Here is a 20135-nt window from a genome sequence, read left to right on the forward strand (position 1 = left end):
AGTGATCTGCTGCCTGATTTTCACAGCAGGGACAGAAGAGAGCTTAAAGATAATAAATGCCTAGTTTCCTCCCTATCCAGTAAGGCTAGAGTATGTTTCTGGATGTAAAATAAGAAAGCAGTTCTGGTTGCACTTTGCTGTGTTATGAACTGCACGGGGCTTATATGGGAGGAAGGATAGCATAGAAACACTACCACTACCACCACCATTAATACTACTACTACTAATATGCTGCAATTAAGGGGTGGTTTTTTGTTGGTTTCTTTGGCTGGTGATATGTGCACCACTGCCACAGCCTCTCATCTTACTTAGCTCAACTCCAAGGCACAAAAACTCATCCAATGCAGGGTCCTCACAGAAAGGACGTAAAAGCTACTAAAGTGGAAACAGCAGAAGCTATACATTGACCTGAACACAGAAATTCCAGAAGCAATTTGTCCCAAACTAACTCTAGTCTATTTAACAGCCCAAATTCCTGTGCCAAAGTGAGCCTTGTTGAATTCAGTGAATCACTGAGGTTCACTTATCAAAGCGCTAAAAGAGATGTGTAGCTATAATATCACCAGGTAAAGCTCTTGAGACAAAAAGAGAATGATTTATAGGCCCTGGCAGTGCTTTTTTCCTGGGGGTACTCCAGTGCACACAGTACCAGCACAATTTTTCCTAGAAGAAAAGCGCTGGTTAAATGTGTGGCACTAACTGTAACAACTTCATGTGAGTACAGGCGCCTTTTTTTCTAGAAGAAAAGCACTGGGCCCAGGAGAGAGGCAAACTGTAAAGCTAGCATCCCTTCAGCCTTCACAAGGGCACCTTTATTGCATAAATTACTACATCTCTATGTTGCAATGACATTCCAGGAAAAGGTAAATTGTCACTCCACTTGCGTATGACCAAAGTCATTATCCCACATGAAAGAAAAGAAAATTGAACACAGTCTAAAACTAGATCTAGCCAACATGAACATAACAAATCCGCCTTTTATAGGTAAACATTTGAGGGTGGCAGCTGGTCAGAAGAAGTCTGGGCAAATTGTTTTCCTAGTTTCTTTTGAAGATGTGTGAAACCCATTCTGGTTCCCTTATACTGAATTAGACTTGTTGCACATTTTAGTCCTGCAACCGGTCTTTCTATTTAAATAGTAGCAGAGCCTGTGGAATGAAAGAGTACCCTCATCACCCTTAGCCTGTTATAGACATATTCTCCCAAATCAAGAAAGAATTGATTTTGACATTGTTTTAATACCTATATTATCCCTCTAACTCGACACATTACAGAACAGCAAGTATATTTGCCGCTGGGTGTACCTATGGCAGGGAGCCATGCCCAGCTCCCTAGCCATGCCCAGCTCCCTAGCACACATCTCTGCGCAATACCTGCATTTACAAACATGGATTTTTCATACACATGCGATACACTTTACTATATGCACACAATATAATATGCAAAGTGACCCTTGGTTTCAAACTATGTCCATATATGGAAGGTATATGCAGTTTCTAGTACAATGTTGGAGCGTGCTAGCAGGTACTCAATCGCAATGTAGAAAACAGCATACTAGTAGCAGAATTTTCTAATTGCTTTTAGGAAGTTTTTCTATTTAGGAGTAAGTAATGCATAATATATATTCATACTTTCTGCCATCAGGTTTCTATTGAATTCCTTGTCAATATTACTAGAGCACAACTTTCAACTATTTCTCTGTAAAACTGTTTCCTAATGCGAGTTGCAAGATGCATCGTTTGAATGAATAGATCACAGATAAGGTAAAGGACTCAGAAAATTGCTTTTAATTCTGTCACAGACTCTTGTAATTTCACTTTGCCCCAGTCCTACAATATGTATGCTGTAAGGGTAAAAGCTATAAAAGACTTAAGATAGTAAATAATTTGATACTATAGTGATAGGTGCACATGGTTAGATGGAAGATAGTGAACCAATTGCATCATTTCCATATCCTTATCTGATGCAGGTTTTTAACAAAATTAGGCTGTGTTACATCACACACAAGTTTCTACAGCATAATGAAGTATTTAGGTCTGCACTGTGCTATACAATATGTGAAACAAAATCATTGCAGAAACATGAGTATTTATTCTTTATCCGACAGAACCAACTTGTTCTTTTGAGTAGCTGATAATTACGGCCATTGCCTCGTGTTCCTGTATAACATTAGATCAGCAGAATGATCCAACTATTCCCTCAACTACCTTGCCTCTAACAGTGATGGGAAGGTTCTGTAATTCACCAGGTTGGTAAGTACATAGCAATGTTTTGAAGCATGCTACCATACAAAATGTGGGGTAAACAAACCCTTCTAAGGTTCCAGCATGCAGATCAATACCATTTACTGGTCTTAAAGAATGAAACTCTAAAAGTTGTTTCAAAGGGGCTTTGAATTCTAGCTACATCTTATACTAGGTCAAATAACCATGTTTGTATTGCCCCTTAAATATGAAAAAGAGACTTACGAGTAGTAGTGGAGATTTGTGTCAGGGTCAAGTTTCAACTGTAATAAAAAGGGTTGCTTACCTTCAGACAGAGAGAAGTCATCAGCTGGAGACAGCAGGTCTGCCTGTACAGCAAGGCCATCGCTCAGCCACGTGGTAATCTGATTCGTCAAGATAACCTGCAAACAGACATGGAGAAGGAAAAAGTATTAGAATTACAAGAAGAATATACAGTGGCAGCTCAGAGAAGAATTGGAATGTATATAGGCAGACAGGCAACCCTCAACACCCACCCTAATTTTCAACCACTTCAATTCCTTCCTAGAAATGTTGGGTCAACTATAGTAGCATCATAATAGACTGCTGCAGAAAGCAAATCCTTTCAAGCAATCCTTTCAGATTACTTATGGGCTTCACATTACACCTCATATCTCCCAGGTACGAGAAAGGGATGCCTTTGTTGAAAAGGAGTAATGGTACAGAAAAAAACAAGTATGTAGGAGCCAGGATGGGAAGTGATGAGTGTTTAGGGCCCGGTTGGTGCGGGTGTGCATAAAATTCAAAAAAGCAAATAAGAAGGCAGTTTAAGAGCCAGATGGGTATATACAATGAGGATCCTGGAATATCTGTTAAGTTTATAATATAGGATTATGCATGACTTAAAAAAAATCGGACAGATTTAGTGAATGCGACAAACTGAACTGGGCCACCTCATCATTTCAAGTGCACGCTGTATAGAGCCAGTGAGGTAAGATGACATTGCTAGTCCCAGTCAGTCTGGGCTAAAAACAAATAAAGAATAAAATACCATGGAAACAAAATATCACCAGAGCTATCCCATCTTTGTAGATCAATGTTAGAGCACCTACTTGGTATGCAAAATGTCAAAGGCCCCTGGTATCTCCAGGTAGGGCAGGGAAAGCCTCCTGTCAAAGCTTGGAGAGAACTGTTTGGAGAGAATCAATGGTCTGGCTTAGTGTAAGAATTGCTGCTACCGTGATAGTCTGGAGCACCAAATATTTCCATGTTGTCTATCCAAGAGAGTGATTCTGTCAGGATCTATCAAGATTCAGGTTAGAAGCCTTCTGGTCTATTATGCACTGGGGTCCCATCTGCTGTTATGAACTACAGATAGAGCAAGAAGGTAGAGTATTATTTTCTACATGGCTCCAGCACATAGCTGTCAACTTTTCCCTTTTCTTGCGAGGAATCCTATTCGGAATAAGGGAATTTCCCTTATAAAAAGGGAAACGTTGACAGCTATGCTCCAGCACCTCACCACCAGTTTCCTCTTGAGCAATCCTGGCTGTAAAATGTATAGTGTAACTAATTCTAGATCATGCCTGAGCCTTTGCCTGGGCAAAAAAAAACAGACTCTATTCTGAACATGACTTCATAGTTGTACATCTGTATTTCTGCCTGGCTTACTTGTCCCTCCTATAGCTTCCCGTCTGACTGATCCTCTATCAGGTTGCCACCTTCTTAGCATGTCTGTACCAGCCTACATGCTTGATCCAACCCCTGCTTCTGTGGTAGGTAGTGTACAGAGATGGAATAAAGAACAGTTCGATATGTTATGTGTCTGCAATGTTGCAGGCTGATCATCCTTTTGGTCTGGAGGAGGCAAGATACCTTGCTTTATTTAAAGAGATCAAACAGTGACACACACATATTATAAATTTGTAAGGCTGTTGTCATGCTGCAGTTTCCTTGACTACCAATAGGTGATCAGGGAAACTCCAGCGTAGTGACAGAATAGCAGGCAGGCAGACGAGAAGCAAGCAATATAAGTGACAGGCAGCCCAGGTGAAATGGCAGAGTGAAGCACCCCTCTCCTCCCATTAAACATCACTGGAGCGGCATTTGGAGGATAGGTGGTGCTTTACAGAATGGTTTGCCAACCTGCTCTCTGAAGCACCTCACACAGGTCACTTTGGGATGTGTATTTATCAACAATGCTGAACTTAGAGCTACCCTGACTGCTACCACTGAATCTACTGAATGATTGCCCAATTTTGTTACCATGAGATGAACAACCTCTGCTAGATGAAGTGGCTAATTGGATAATGTACCAACAATAACAATAAATTAAACATAATGCAATTCATGAGTTTGATGGGATAATACAGGCATGTTATATGTAAACATCAGAGCCCCATAGGCTAACCAATGAAAGAAAAAAGGGCAAGAGTAGATTGGTATTGGGGGATGAACAGGAAGTTCAAAGCCCAACCAGTCCTAATTTTAGCAAACCTTCCCTGCACAACAATATATTAAACATGGGCTAAGATGGTGATCTCCATTAAGTGTACTATATAGCCTTTTACACTCTCAGAACATCTTTTCTTTTGTTTAGATCAGTGATGGCCAAACTTGGCCCTCCAGCTGTTTTGGGACTACAATTCCCACCATCCCTGACCATTGGTCCTCTTAGCTAGGGATGATGGGAGTTGTATTTTTTTAAAATAAATTTTTATTAAGATTTTCACAAATTTTTTGAATACACAAAACATAAAACATAGAAAAACATACAACATGTATAATTTCAGATCTTAATTTCTTATAACTTACTTTCCCGACTTCCTCATGCCTCCCCTTTCTGTATTCTCATGTCTAATTAATTGATCAGCAAATCCTTCCCTTATTTTCAATTTAATTTTGTTAACCCTCATTTTCTTTTATCATAACCATTGTTGCTATTTAACCCCTAACTTTCTCATCCAGCATCAATCTAACATTCGCTAATTTTTGAATATTTCTTTAGATAGTCTTTAAATTTTTTCCAATCCTCTTCCGCCGTTTCTCTTCCCTGGTCTCGGGATGATGGGAGTTGTAGTCACAAAACAGCTGAAGGGCCAAGTTTGGCCAGCACTGGTTTAGACTCTAATGTAAACCCTTTAAGTCTAGAGTTGCCACAGATATCTGAAATCCAAACTGCATTTCACCACAAATGTTCAAGTTTACCTAAAAATCTCCACTACAGATTTCTCTGGGTTCCTGAAGGTCTCCAAATGAGGTATGCTTCATGATGTATTTGTGCAATAGTGAAGCAATGCTTAGAAGCTGCTCCTGCTTGGTTGGAGGTCATGGAAAGAAGGGCCCGGTTCATGCCCTACATTTACAGGCTTCACAAAAGGCTTCTTACCATATTACAGGCTTCATACTGTATTACAGTGTGGTATGATAGTTTGACAGCCACGGACAGGAAGTCCCTACAGAGGGTGGTGAATACAGCACATATCATGGGCTGTCCTCTGAGTTTGCCAGATGACAGCAGGAGACTGCTGCCTCAGGAGAGCAAGGAAAATTCTTAGGGCCGACTCACACCCCGCCCAGCACCTCTTTAATCTCCTAGCTTCAGGCAGGAGATACAGAAGTATAGTCAGCTGCACCAATAGGTTAAAGAACAGTTTTTATCCCTGGGCTGTTGGGCTGCTGAATGGAAAAAAAATAGTGGTGCAATTGACTTCTGACAAGCACACAGAGTGCAAACAAGACTGAATGTGTGTGGGAGGGGGTCGTTTAATTTCACTGCACCCAGATGGTGTAGTGACAATAAAGGCTTATTATTATTATTATTAGCCTGTGAGTGTGCTTGTCCCAAATCCCAGCATACTCTGAGGTAAGTCCTGATAGTGCTCACAGTCCCGAGGGCAATGCTAGAGATGAATCAGATGCTCAAATACAGCTTCAGGTCCAATGCAACGAGAAAGGTTCTAAGTCAACCCAAAAGACCAGGTTCCTGTCTCTGAAAAAGATCCAGGGTTGGAATCCTAGTCAGTCGCAAAATCAAAGTCCATTGGAGTTCCCAAAACAACCAAACCGTGGACCATCAGTGGTGAAAGTTCAGCAAACAAGGAGTTGCTACCTTGCTTCCCTTTTATTCCTGTCAATCTTGTTTGATGCACCTGAGCGTGTTCTAGCTGAGTTGCTGTATCTCTCCCCTTAATGAAGCATGTGATCCTCACCTGTCTTGAGCCTAATCAAGCTAAGTGGCCACAAACCTCCTCCCAGACTTAACAAATCCCATGATCTTCACCTGATCGACTAGTAAGCTGGGCTGTGGTCTCTCGCCTGCCTCAGTCTCTTAAAAGTGCACTTCCCGCAGAGTCCTCGTGGCTCACGAGGAGACCCTCCCCGGGTCAGAGAATGTTAGTGAAGGTGGGGGAAAGCCCCAAAGACACTGGAGGTACAGCAGGGCTTTGTTTATGCTGCTCAGCCTCCCTGCCTAATAGCAGACACTTTCTCACATGTCCTCCAGCCTCCTGCCAGCACCAGAACTTGAATTCTAGTTGTGGGTATTTTGGGTGTGGATTGAAGAGAAAGTGGCAGAGTTCACGTTTAGAGGGTGTTTAGAGAGTGCTCCCCACTCTAGCAATTTCATTTATGCGGTCAGGAGCCTGGAACGTAACCCCAGTGTAAGAGGAGTCACCTATTCACCTATTCCATATTCACATTGGTTTAATGGGATTAGGACCACAGCAGATTCAGCATTGAAGCAGTGTCCATTGACAGCAGTATGCCAGTTCCAGATTCAAAATCCTAATGCAGAGCCAAAGAAGACGGAAATGTTAAGCGACATCCAACAGAAACAGATGTGAAGAAGAGGAATAGGACATATTTCAGATTAATGTACATGTCTGTGCACACTTACACATTATGGCATGGTATAAAGTTTTTATTGGCAGATATTTGCACTGACTACATTATTCACAAATGTCAAAAGAACCCATGAGTGATGTGGTCATCCCACATTTGCTACACTATAAACATTGCACAATGCCATTGTGTGTTTTTTTGTGTTCAGTGCCTTTCGGTGTTCGGTTGTTTGTTTGTTTGTTTGTTTTTTGAAAGCACACTACAAAAACAACAATTTAAAGTGCCTGACATAAGACACCAATATACAACTGCATTAGTTTAAACGCACACACTGTGTAAATCTGTAGTCCCTGGCGTTTCAAGAAGAAAGGTGTCCCAGAAACTGATTTATGACTGCTTCTACAGAAAGGAATAAGCAAGCTATTTTTGCAATGCATTTTCTCAAATACATCTTCTGCCCTCCCCAGGACCACACTGAAACTACTAAATATTACTCTGTCATCCTTGTAAAACTAGTTGAGTAAATAAGGCATTTTCTGTAAACTTGTGGTCTCAACCTCCTTGTTGGTTTATTGCAAAATTAAAGGGAACATAGTACAGAACCATCAATCAGTAACCAGCAAAGGTACAGAGGCTTTGGAATGCATCGGAATTAAGGGGAAGGGGGAAACCTCACATGAAATGGCTATTATGAGAACAGGGCAAAATTCCCCATTTCACATGTAGCAGCATTTAGGAAAACACTAATTAAAGGCTTCCCATTGAGATGGGAGAGTTAGTACAAAACACTTAGATGACTCCAAAATGGCTTTCCCCTGCATTAGTGCATGTTTCTTGCTTTTTTTAGTGCACTTCAGCAACACAGCAGAGATAATGAGGTAAAAGCAGCCGTCATTTTCATATGGCTGGGACAGTTACTCAGCATGTTGCAGAGGAATTGTTTTTTATTTTTATTTTATTTTCTATTAATCTTCTCTAGGGCAGCAACTTAATTTCTATTTGGCAGAAGGGATTGTGCATCTCAAAACCCTGAGCTATAAGTTTCTCCAGCCCAGAAATGTCAGCGCACTTAGCAAGCAGCGCTGCTGAGTTCTATGACATGCTGATAATTGGTTGAAATAATAATGCCTGAAGTCTGTCCTTTGGTGAAGAAGCAACTGCATACAGTATTGCTACGAACACCAGGAAACCATTTACCAACTCATTATGAGAAGGACATCATAGCGATGCACTTGATATGTTGAGCTGGGGCAATGGCCAGTATTTGAGCGCAGGGAGAGCAGCTGTGTTCAGCCTTGCACCTGCTGCAAATGACAGGCAGGGGTTACTGACAACACATAACTTAAGACTAGACATTGGATTAGCAACTTCCTTTGGCTCTGGGCTCTCTACAGGTAAAATCTGGTCCATGAGCATTAATAACAGCTTGCCACACATGGTTGAACAGTTGCCCATTACCTCATCCAGGCTTACAGTAAATCACTGTGATATTAGCACCTTTCAAAAGAATTGGTGGTCTTTACACAATCACATGGATGGGTGTTTATAATGAGAAAAGCTAGCTTCAAGGTAATAGTTCAACCCTACAAGATCAGACTTTCAGACAAAAGAACGTATCCAATTGCTGTAATCACAGAAATAACACTGCCAGCATTAGAGCTCCTTCTTGCCGGCGTCACTGGAGTTGGGAGTTTTCTATAGAAGATGGGTGCTGGAGGAACTGTTCAGAGCCTCACGACAATCTCCAGTGTTCTCAGAAGTGTTGGCCAAAATGGAAAAAGGAATATTTTATTCACTTCCAAAAGAATGCAACTCAAAAGGCTTTGTCTCACTCAAATTAGCCCATTACTTCTCTAGCTGTCATTCATCTATATTTACACCCACTAATTCCCAGGTAGTTGACAGGGAAGCATGTGATTGCTTTTCCAGCATATGGTAAACCACAAACCTTGAAATTCACCAGACAAGTCATAATGTCCACATTTCCATATTCTTGTGAGATGCTACTAGATTTTCTCCGTTTGGACAGGATAATAGCACTGAAGCAATTATATTCCATAGCACATAAACAATTCACATAAATAATACTGCATCCTAATAACAAAACCCCATCCTGAGCAGACCACTTATTAGAACACTAAACTCTAGCACCTTTGATTGAAAACTCAGGGTTCACAAAATTGCGGAAAAGTTGCACTCACATTGACTAAATATGGCAATTCCACAATATGGTTTAATAAGGAAGTAGAAGTACACTGGACCCACTTCCAAGTCCAGCAGCATGCATAGGCCAAGACTAGCTCCAGACACAAAATCTGCATAGCCAAATTCAACACTTGAGTGCAAGAATTACAAACATATAGGTTTGGGGGTTTTTAATGCATACTTCCCAAACTTTCATTTTACTGCTGAACTGCCACATTTAAGTGTAAGAAGATGCCAGGTGGTATTATCATTATCATTATTTATGTATGTATGTATGTATGTCTTGTAAGCATGGGAGTATGCTTGCTGGGATGATTCAAGTACGGTGGTACCTCCAGTTGCGGATGGGATCCATTCCGGAGCTCCGGTTAGATCCCGAGGTTTCCGCAACCGGAGGTGCCTGTTCTGCGCATGTGCATGTCATGATAGAGCGCTTCTGCACATGCGCGAGCAGTGAAGCCCAGAAAAATGCTTCTGGGTTTGCCGCTTTCGCAACCCGAAGTTTACGTTACCCGAGGGTGACGTAAGCTGAGGTTCTACTGTATTATAATGGGAGAAGTGCTGTAATGCCCACATGACTCACTTGGCTTTCAACTGTATCAGTGTTGAAAATGTAGGTTGTCAGTAAAGTAGCTTAAATTGCCTGTGGCACATGGGCATGAAGTCACATAAGTAGCTAACTACTTGAATCAGCCCACCTCAAAAGGAGTGAGACAGGAAAACAACATCAACTTCATTCCTCCCAATTTTTAAAATAATCCAGGGTCACTTGAAACAAACGCGATATATTTTGGGGATGGTGGCAGCTATTGACTGCCAGTCTCTCTATTTCCTTTAAAATGGCTACTAGCGTGTTAGGATAATGATCATGCCTACCCACATGAGATTACAAAAAAGAAACATCAATCCACTCACACCATCTAAATTGTGTGATTGGTTCCACAATTAATTGTTGCAAAGCTTTTGTGGACAACGTTGGGCTTTCCACTTCTATGGCCCAAGAGATGAAGCAACTGTCTACCCAAGACCTCAGCCCAAATTTTCCCTACCTACCAACTCTTCTTTCTCTGCAGCTACTTTGTCACCAAATAAAAACTGTGGGGAACGTCTGGGGCTCTGATAAGGAGCCTCCTGGTTTGTACAGCCAAACCTCATGTTACGTTTGCTTCATGTTACGTTTCTTCAGGTTGTGTCCCACAGCAACTTGGAAGTATCAGAAAGGGTTACTTCCGGGTTTCACTGCTCGCGCATGTGCAGATGTGCAAAATGATGTCACACACATGCGCAGAACCAGCAAATCGCAATCCGTGCATGCGCAGATGCGCCACTGCGGGTTGCGTTCTTTTCATGTTGCGAACGGGCCTCCGGAACGGATCCCGTTCGCAACCAGAGGTACCACTGTACACTGATGCCCTACAATGTGAGCTACTTGAGGACACTGAAGGTCCTCTAGATACAAGCATGGGCCCATTCACCAAGCAGTTCATTGGTTCTCCCAGACCTACCTATAAATGCTTCAAGCTGACTAAGATCTTGCTTGCGTAGTTCCTTAGTCTTGCTCCAGGTCTCTTCTAGCATGTTCCTTGCCCGTCTTCTAACTTGCATGCATCCTAATCCATTTGTCCACCCCTTCTTTCTGCTTCCTACCTGCATACTTATCTGAGCATATCCCTAAGACGTTTAATTCATACTCTTGTCTGCAACAGATTTTGTCCTTCATGTTGCATACCTGGTCTCAACCCTGCTAAGTCTTGCATTCCCTATATCCCTGGTTCCCTATGGCACAGAACTGACAGAAGACAGCTTCTGAAACAACTTCCCTAACAAGGGCAATTGAAGAAGGCACACCAGAAGACAAAGACAAGGAAAGGGCTGGGGGGGGGGTTAAACACCAGTGCAAACTGGCCTCTGCATTTAGTTCTGCATTAGAGAGGGAAAATACCACATTATGCAATTCACTTTTAAGCGTTTTCTGGGAAGTGCAGAGACTGGATGCAAGTCTGTGCCAAAGGCTTAAAAATAATCACAAGAAATTAATAAGAGTTCTACAACAAGCAGGGAAAACACAAAACAACACACAAAAATGTGCTGCTCCCAAGCAGCTACATGTCTTCAAATTGAAACTACCACCACCCAGAAATAGCCTCAGGGTATTGCCTTTCCTCCTCTATGAGCAAGGAACGCAGCCAACACAAATGTAACCTTCAAAACCTACCCTCCTGCCCCCCGTGTTGTTCTACTCCACCAAAAAAGGTCTACGTGCCTTGAGGGACTGCTTCATATCCAAACAGCCCATGCATATGCAGCCTGTACAAACCTGTTTGCAGAGACATGCGCAAGACATCCCCAAAGGCCAGGGCGGATCAGATTGCCTTGCCTCTTCCACATCCTGCCAGACTCCCAGGGCTTAGGGGTTAGTTTCAACATGCTTTTCCTATCCTCGAGAAAGTTGTGAATAAAAGCACAGATTTCTGAATGGAGATTCTTCATCCAAAAATGTGAACTATCTAAAGTAGAATGGACAGTCTGTATAGAGCAAATCTGCACTGTACTTGGTTGGTCAAGATACTCTTCATCTAGAAGATGCAAACGTTTTATTGGTAAATTACACAGGGTGTTGTTTTTTCACTACAGACAGCTTGAGGTGGGAGGAAGCTATTTTGCACACAGTCTCCTGAATAGGTGTGCTTATGTTAGAAAACCAAACAGTTCACAATGCTATTGGACTGCTGCATTCTATAGCTCCGTGCTCCTAGTCTAGTGATGATTGCTGGAAGACTTCAAACTGTGGACAATTTGTGGCCCTCAAATGGTTAAGATGTGGGCCGTACCGTAAGGTTGTACAATAGCAACTGTGTCATATGAAACAATGTGTAGGTACATTTTATGGCAGGAATCCACCTCTAAATGTAGCACATATGCACACACCTAAAGAATTGGGTGGGTATCATAACACACACACCCCCTGCATACAAGCTTTGCAGAAATGCACTGTAAAACCATGAAACATCACATCTGATTAATTTTTACCAATTATATGTTTTGAATTGATGTTTGTCTGTTTGCTATGCATTTGGGCACCTTTTAAGATACAGTAACCAAGCTTTGTATGATGGTTCCTAAGATCAAGAAGCAAGCTTTCGCCTACGTTCCAATGCAACTGAACACCATTTTGATTCAAGTCAGCCGACTACCATCTTGATTCTAACCAAATTTTGCATAATGATTCCTGACATCAAGATTTTCATCTATGACAGGATGGAAATGGACGCCACTTTCAAATTAAGATGGCTGATAGAATCATTCAAAACTGCATTAGTTTTAACCACGGATTTCAAAATTGCTGAAGACATTCTTATTTAGACACACCTACCCATATGTTGAGAAAGCTTGGATGGCTACTGTTCAGAAATCCACAAGTCCCACTCTCCTTCCCTATGTCAAAGAAGAAGAGAGAGCTTACACCAAAATACCTGCCCAAGCGGGGGGGAGAGAGAACAGAGATAGCGCCTGTCTAATACAGGCAGCTCCCCATTTATGTGGGAGTTACAATGCACCACACGTGCTGGTGAAATTGTGTATAATTGAAAAAGACTGCAAGCGCCCCACTCCACCCTTTTTGTGACGTTTCAGTGACATATTTATGACATTTCTGGGTCACTTCTGGGTTTGACCCGATGCACGTATACACGTTCGTGCACCTATTGGAAGCTTGTAAATGGGGGACTGCTGTATTCAAGAGGAGAGGATTCTAAAGGGTAGATGCCACAATAACAAAGGACTAATTCCTAAAGGCAGAGTGCAGTGATCAATGGCATATAAAGAGCGATGTGATCTTTCTGCGCAAATAGTATGTGCATAATTTTTAAAAGTCTAATAGAGTGCAGACATATTTAAAGAAAAGCTAATACCTAATACTTTATGTCTGATGAAACTTCATGGCACAATTTTTTTAAGTTTGTAAAATATAGTGTAAATGTAAAAGATTTTCCACTGTAGTGAAAGCAGCCATTTGCAAACTTTAACTTCACCTGCAATTACAGATACACCGTAATGCTCACTACAAGTTATATTTTTGTGGTGCTTTATATGGCCTTAAATAGTAATTTATTGTGCACATGACATGTAGCTTGTAAATTACTTCGGGGAAATAAATTCTTTAAAAGCTGTATGCAAACAGATAGCAAAGCAAACACACAAAATTTGGATGGTTCTTAACAAAATAAGAGAGGCCATGTATATACATTATATATAAAAATCTAACTTGTATGAAAGAGATTGTCTTACTGGTTACGCTAGTTTGAGGTTTATGGCATTAGCTTGACTCATGTGGCCCTTTTCTAGATAAATTACTTCAGTTAGCTGTTCATGGTTTTCCAAAGCCAACAAGGCCTTGTCATATTTTAAAATAAATCCTAATTAACTTGTTTAGCAAGGAGGCTAGCTCATGTTGTTCCATTTCCAAACTTCACTGAAGCACAAGTGGGAAACACCCCACAAAGAAAGAGTCCAATGAGAACCTAAGAGCCCTGCTGTATCAAACCAAAGGCCCATCTAGTTTAGCATCCTGTTCTTCCAGGGGCCAGCCAGATGCCAATGGGAAATCCATACACAGAACATAAGCACAATTGCGTCAGGATTCTCAGCACAGGGTATAAAAAGACAGACTGATTCTGATACTGGGGCGAATGGGTAGTCATAATGATTAATAGCCTGCATATTTTGTAATAGAGCTTCATTAACTCTAAAAGTTAGGAAAGTTACCAGGATGTCTCTGTTTTCCTAATCTTGATGCTGTTTTTGCTCCAATGAACAGCTGTTTCCATACATTATAGAAAAGTTATTTAGTTTCTCACATTATGTGGTGTACTGAGGTGGCCACATGAAAGATGCCTTGAAACATAAATGGGGCATAAAAGAACTACGGATCACATAGTTACTTGACAGATGTCTTTTCTGGGGTGTGTGTGTGTGTGTGTGTGTGTGTGTGTTTTGTAAGGAAGGACTTGGAGAAGCAGTAAGTAGGCAACAAACCTGGAGTGTCTTTACCAGCTTCAACTGGCTGCCCAGATGCAATGCTATCTGTACAGAGATAATCTACTTTCAAAAATCTATGTTCTGGTAAATTTTATGTTAGGACTGTTGCAATGCATTATATGTGGGCCTGCCTTTAAAGAGAGTTCAAAACTATAGCCACTGCAGAATTCAGTGGTCAGATTACTGAGTCCAGAAGATCTGAGCATATTGCACTGATTCTCACCCAACTGCACTGGCTACCAATTAGTTTCTGGGCTCAATTGAAAGTGCACAGGACCCCAATACCTCAAGGAATGCTTCTCCCCACAAGAAACAGTCCAAACACTGCAGTCTCCATCAAAGGCACTAGTTTTTCTGCTATACTGCAAAACACATTTGCCTCTATCTATGCTGTTTTTCAAAGATGAGCCAAACATGTATCAACTAGAAAACAGTTTGGCATTTTTAAAATTAATAAGGCAAAATCCCCTTAGCTATTGGCTTTTGCCCAGGATTATGACGGAGATCTTATAAACTATATTTTACTTGACATCTTGCCCATAAAGATTTCCACAATTTAATTTCTGAGTAAGTTTCTCCCATTGACAATTTCACTTACATGCAACAAGGAGGTTTGTTCCCATGTTACTGGTATCAGCTTTCATATGAAAACAGAGAGACTTGCTATTTCCATCTATGCAATAATTGCTTTTTCTTAGAATGCCTCCAAATCATCCTAGACTTATAAGAAAGTCGTTGCTTTTGCCTTTCTTTCTCCCTCCTTTACATTCCGAGTAGATATAAGGAATTAATTAAAAGTTAGCAGTCTCTTCATGGTTTAAAACATTAATAAAATCAGATGTGAGTCATGTTTCTGCTCCTACTCTTCATTCCTACTGTCACAAACTGTGGCAACTAGGCAAGTCAAGCGATCTTTCATACATCCTAGAATCAAATCACACTTTCTCTGCCATTTCTAGACATTCAAATGGCTTAGGAAAGAAATTCCCAAGCTACCGTTCAAAACCAGAGAGTAAACTGTAGTTGACCTCTGTAACAGACCAAACCAAACCCCCAAGTGACAGCTTCTTCAAGTGTTCCAATGCTGATATGGATGGGAAATCTGATGACAGCTGAAATGTCAGCTGACTTTGTGGAAGGAAAGGTCTGTCAGCTGTTCCCCAAAGACATCCATGATTGGGGGGGGGGGGGTGTTCCATAAGATTTCAGGCAGTAACATGCTTTGGGTGGAGAAAAGCAATCACATTTTGTGAAGAGTGAATTTCTGAAGAGAAATTCAGGAGAGCTTGGAAGAGAGTCCAAGTATTTTAATGTGTACATTAACCTTAATTAGGAACCTTTTGCTCTTATGATGGTTTCACAACACTAATTGTGGAAAGTGTATATTAAAAAATCTCTAAGTTTTAATTGAGCTCAGAGCGGGTGCTTCCTAACTGAATACTCTTTAGTTACAAAGTTTAGGCAGGTTCCTTGAACTATGTATTGTAGGCTAATGCAGGGCCTGTACAGTTTCATGGAGGTTTACAAACCAGGTTTTGGACATTCCTGCCTGGTTCAGACATAATAGTTATAGAGTGTTATACATCAGGGGGTTGAACATCAGATGTTTTGGATTGGAATTTGTATTATCCCTGACCATTAGCCATGCAGGGGCTGATAGGAAGTTCCTAACAACAGATCTGAAGGGATCCCTAATCCTATATTTGTGCATCTGGTTCTCCCTGCCTAAGTGCAGAACCTTACATTTGTCCCTATTGAAATTCATTTTGTTAGCTTGTGCCCAGTTCTCCAGTCTTCAAGGTCATTTTGAATTCTGATTCTGTCTTCTGTGGTATTAGCTACCCTTCCCAGTTTGGTGTCATCTGCAAATCTGATGAGCATCCCCTCAATTCCTTCATCCAAGTCATTTATAAAGATGTTGAACAACAGGCCCAGGATAGTCAATAAGCACATACAGTAAAGGTAAAGGTAAAGGTACCCCTGCCCATACGGTAAAGGTAAAGGTACCCCTGCCCATACGGGCCAGTCGTGTCCGACTCTAGGGTTGTGCGCCCATCTCACTTAAGAGGCCGGGTGCCAGCGCTGTCCAGAGACACTTCCGGGTCACGTGGCCAGCGTGACGAAGCTGCTCTGGCGAGCCAGCACCAGCGCAGCACACGGAAACGCCGTTTACCTTCCCGCTATAAAGCGGTACCTATTTATCTGCTTGCACTTAGGGGTGCTTTCAAACTGCTAGGTGGGCAGGAGCTGGGACCGAAAGACGGGAGCTCACCCCGCCGCGGGGATTCGAACCGCCGACCATGAGATCGGCAAGTCCTAGGCACTGAGGTTTTACCCACAGCGCCACCCGCATCCCCTACATACAGTGGTACCTCAGGTTAAGTACTTAATTCGTTCCAGAGGTCCGTGCTTAACCTGAAACTGTTCTTTAACCTGAAGCACCACTTTAGCTAATGGAGCCTCCCACTGCTGCCGTGCCGCCGGAGCACGATTTCTGTTCTCATCCTGAAGCAAAGTTCTTAACCTGAGGTACTATTTCTGGGTTCGTGGAGTCTGTAACCTGAAGCGTATGTAACCCGAGGTACCACTGTAGATAGATGTCATCTAGCTGAGAATGTGTACTAAGATTTTTCAAAATCTTTTGACAAGGTAACTCACCAAAGACTCCTGAGTAAACTTAGAAGACATGGAATAAGAGGAGACATTCTCTTGTAGATCAGAAATTGGTTAAATTGCAGGAAGCACTGAATGAAGAGATGTAAAAAATGGAGTCCCTGAATAAGTAGCAAGACCTGTGCTTTTTAATTTGTCCACGAACAATCTAGACTAAGGGGTGATCAATGAGATGGCCAAATTAGCTGATGATACAGGTTATTTAACCAAAAAGAGATTGTTAAGAGCTCCAAAAGGACCTCTTCAAACTGAGTGAATAGATAGTAAAATGCCAACTCCAATTCAATGTCAACAAGAAGTGATGTTATGCCAGGTCAAAAAAATCTTAAATTCAACTATACACTCATAGAATGTGAATTGGTGGTGACTGACCAGGAATGTCATAGTGGATGGGAATATGTCAACCCTGTGTATGGCAGCTGAGAAAATATAAACAATCATGCCAGGGAAAGTAATTGAAAATAAAACCGCCTATATCATTATGTTGTTATACAAGTTCTCTTGTGCTTGGGTCCTGCTTGTAGGTCTTCCACAGGCATCTGGCTTGCCACTGTGGGAACAGGATACTGGACTAGATGGGGCATTGATCTGATCCAGCAGACTAAATCTTAAATGTTCTTAAAACGGTTGAACTACAATCTAGCCTCCCCAAACAACAAAACATGGAATTATGTTCTACCTGTCTCATCCACCCACACACCTACCTATCCAACTCAGGAAATAATAGGAGATTTGAGAGGTAATAAGATGGGGAAAAGGAAAAGGCGAAGCTTAAACTCTCTCTACCAGAGCACCACTTCCCAGAACTTCAAAGCAGTAGCATGGGGCTACTAATTGATTTTTTGAAAAACACTTTGGCCCTTAGTTCCTAGCAACAGAGTTTTGACTAGACTACCTACAGCCTAATGTTGACAGAGGCTAGAACTCTTGTAAACCAGACATGCTACAAGAAAAAAGAGCCATAGTTTCCAAATTATTTTGTCAGAAGCATGGCTGATAAGAATAGTATCTCATGCCTTAGCACGACTGAATAAATGCAATGTGTATTAATATGCTGATCTTACCTGCAGCCAGATCAATGTACCCATTTTATTCTGTTATCATGTACAATGGGGTGGGGGGGGAAGCATAGCTGGAAGCCAGGCATGAAGGATCAAACTAGCTGGGGGGGGGGGGAATCATTAAAATCTAGATTTTAGATTCTAAAGAGCAGAGAGTTTGCAAAAGAAAAAGAAGAAAGATCAAGTGTGTCAAAAGCTGGTGAGAGTTCAAACAGAACAAGAACAGAAAAGAGGCTCTTCGATTTAGCAGCCAGGAGGTCATTGGAGATTTAGCAAGAACTGTTTTGGTAGAATTAAACGGACGGAAACCAGACCAAAAGGGGTCAAGGGAGCAATTGGAGGAGAGAAATGTATTACAGCGGGTGCAGACCACACATTCAAGTAACTTGGGAGACAAAAGGAAGGAGGGACCAAGTGGTGCTTTCTGAGGATGAAAGAAACAGTGGTGTGTTTGAAAGCTGTGGGAAAGTGAGAGTCTGACGATGAGCAGCAAAAAAGGAGAAATGGTGGCCTGTTAGAAGATAAAAGAGGGTAGAGGAAGAGAAACAGTGGAAGAAAGAACACAGAAGATGTCACTAAGAGAAGCAGGATTGAAAGCATTTAAAAGGGAATAAACTGGGGCATCAATGGGAGGAGGAAACTCAAATGAATCGAATCATTCTAGATCTATAACAGAAAATGAGATGCTGAACAGAAAGCTATAAAGTTTTTAGAAGAGAATGATGAGCGGAATTCTGGGGAAAGGGAATAGTAGTGATGTTTTGCAAAGATTGCCTAAACTGAGCTGCTGGCTTGCTTAAATGCACTTGTGTCCTGGCACACACATCTCCACTGCTTGCAATCTGTAGCCCTGATGCAGCAAACATTGACTACACGTTAATGCTGCATGTGTATAGGCAACACATGGCAGTAAGTACACTGTGACAGAGGCTCTGTGCAGTACTTACATGGGTTTAGTAATTTGTGCTTGAGCAATGTGGCATTTAAATCACTCCCAAGGTTAGTTATGAGACAAAGCAAGACCTTTTCAGTCATTGCCCCAACACTACAGATTATTTTGTCACTGGAATTCCTATCAGCCTGAACTTGCAGTTATTCAGAAGAGCAAGTAAGCTTCCTAACATTCATTTCACACATTATGCTTTGTTACTGTGACTATTCAGTAGACAGCTGAAGTCACTGAGAATCCCTGATGAGTACATCTGTAAGGTCCATGCGCCTGACATATTCATAAACAATATATTCTTTTTAAAAACCTGAGGTATACAAAGTTAATTAAGTCACTCTGTGAATTAATAAATACTAATGCTGTTTCACCTGGAAAAGTAAAGAATTTGTTTTTCTCCTTTACAAGTGACAAGTGCTAATGGTGCATTATATAATTTTAGAACATTTTATTTTTGTAACTTGTCAGACTTATTTATGACCCACTTCCCTGCCTTCCAATATGTAAATTAAACAAAATTCTGAATGAAAGTAACTATAGAGCTGTGAGGAGAGAACCTTCAAAGCAAGATAAAGAAAATCATTGTGGTACACACTGTCAAAAAAAAGTCTACAATGAATCATCTGACAAAACCAATTGTGAGTATATTTTATTCTTCTCAACTTTATGTTCATTGAGTGTGACAGGGTGAACTGAAAAACTGGCCCTTTAGATGTAACTACTCTGCCACCTACTGTTGCTTTCATGGTTATATTAGAAGTATGAAAGTAAGAAAGCAAAATAAAGAAGCTTATTAATAAATCTACTTATTAGTTTTATTTAGGGCAACACATAATTTAGTACTGTTTAATATTTTCTGTTGGAAAAAAAAAGTACTAAAAGCACTTGCAGAACTATGTATGTTATACATTATAAATCTACTCCTCTATTATTTTTCTTCTCCTGAAGGACAGTTTTCTGCACTTATTGCATCTCTTATGCAGAAAATGGATGATTGTCTCCATAATACTGAATTGTAAAGTGTTTTCATAACCCACAGGGAACACGGACATCAAAGATTCACTGGTTCCCAAACATTCACCAAGTTTAACCACCAACGGAATTTCATCTTTATGCATCCCAACATCCAAATCAAATCCCTCACATCATGCCCTCACAAAACTATTT

The 20135-nt window shown here is 41.2% G+C and overlaps 1 protein-coding gene across 14 annotated transcripts in view; it reads right to left on the reverse strand.

Moving 5' to 3' along the window:
* RAD51B (RAD51 paralog B) overlaps positions 1-20135 on the reverse strand; it is a 366487-nt gene that overhangs the window by 233106 nt on the left and 113246 nt on the right. For all 14 annotated transcript variants that reach the window (XR_014165843.1, XR_014165844.1, XR_014165845.1 and 11 more), the window contains exon 8: positions 2530-2626. Coding sequence is in view for 10 of the 14 variants with exons in the window: in XM_081901853.1 (XP_081757979.1) it covers positions 2530-2626 (97 nt within the window). In the remaining 4 variants the exon portion in view is untranslated. The remainder of the gene's footprint in view (positions 1-2529; positions 2627-20135) is intronic.

Source organism: Podarcis melisellensis, assembly GCF_964234715.1.
Source record: "Podarcis melisellensis genome assembly, chromosome: 1".
In the NCBI taxonomy this organism is placed as follows: domain Eukaryota; kingdom Metazoa; phylum Chordata; class Lepidosauria; order Squamata; family Lacertidae; genus Podarcis; species Podarcis melisellensis.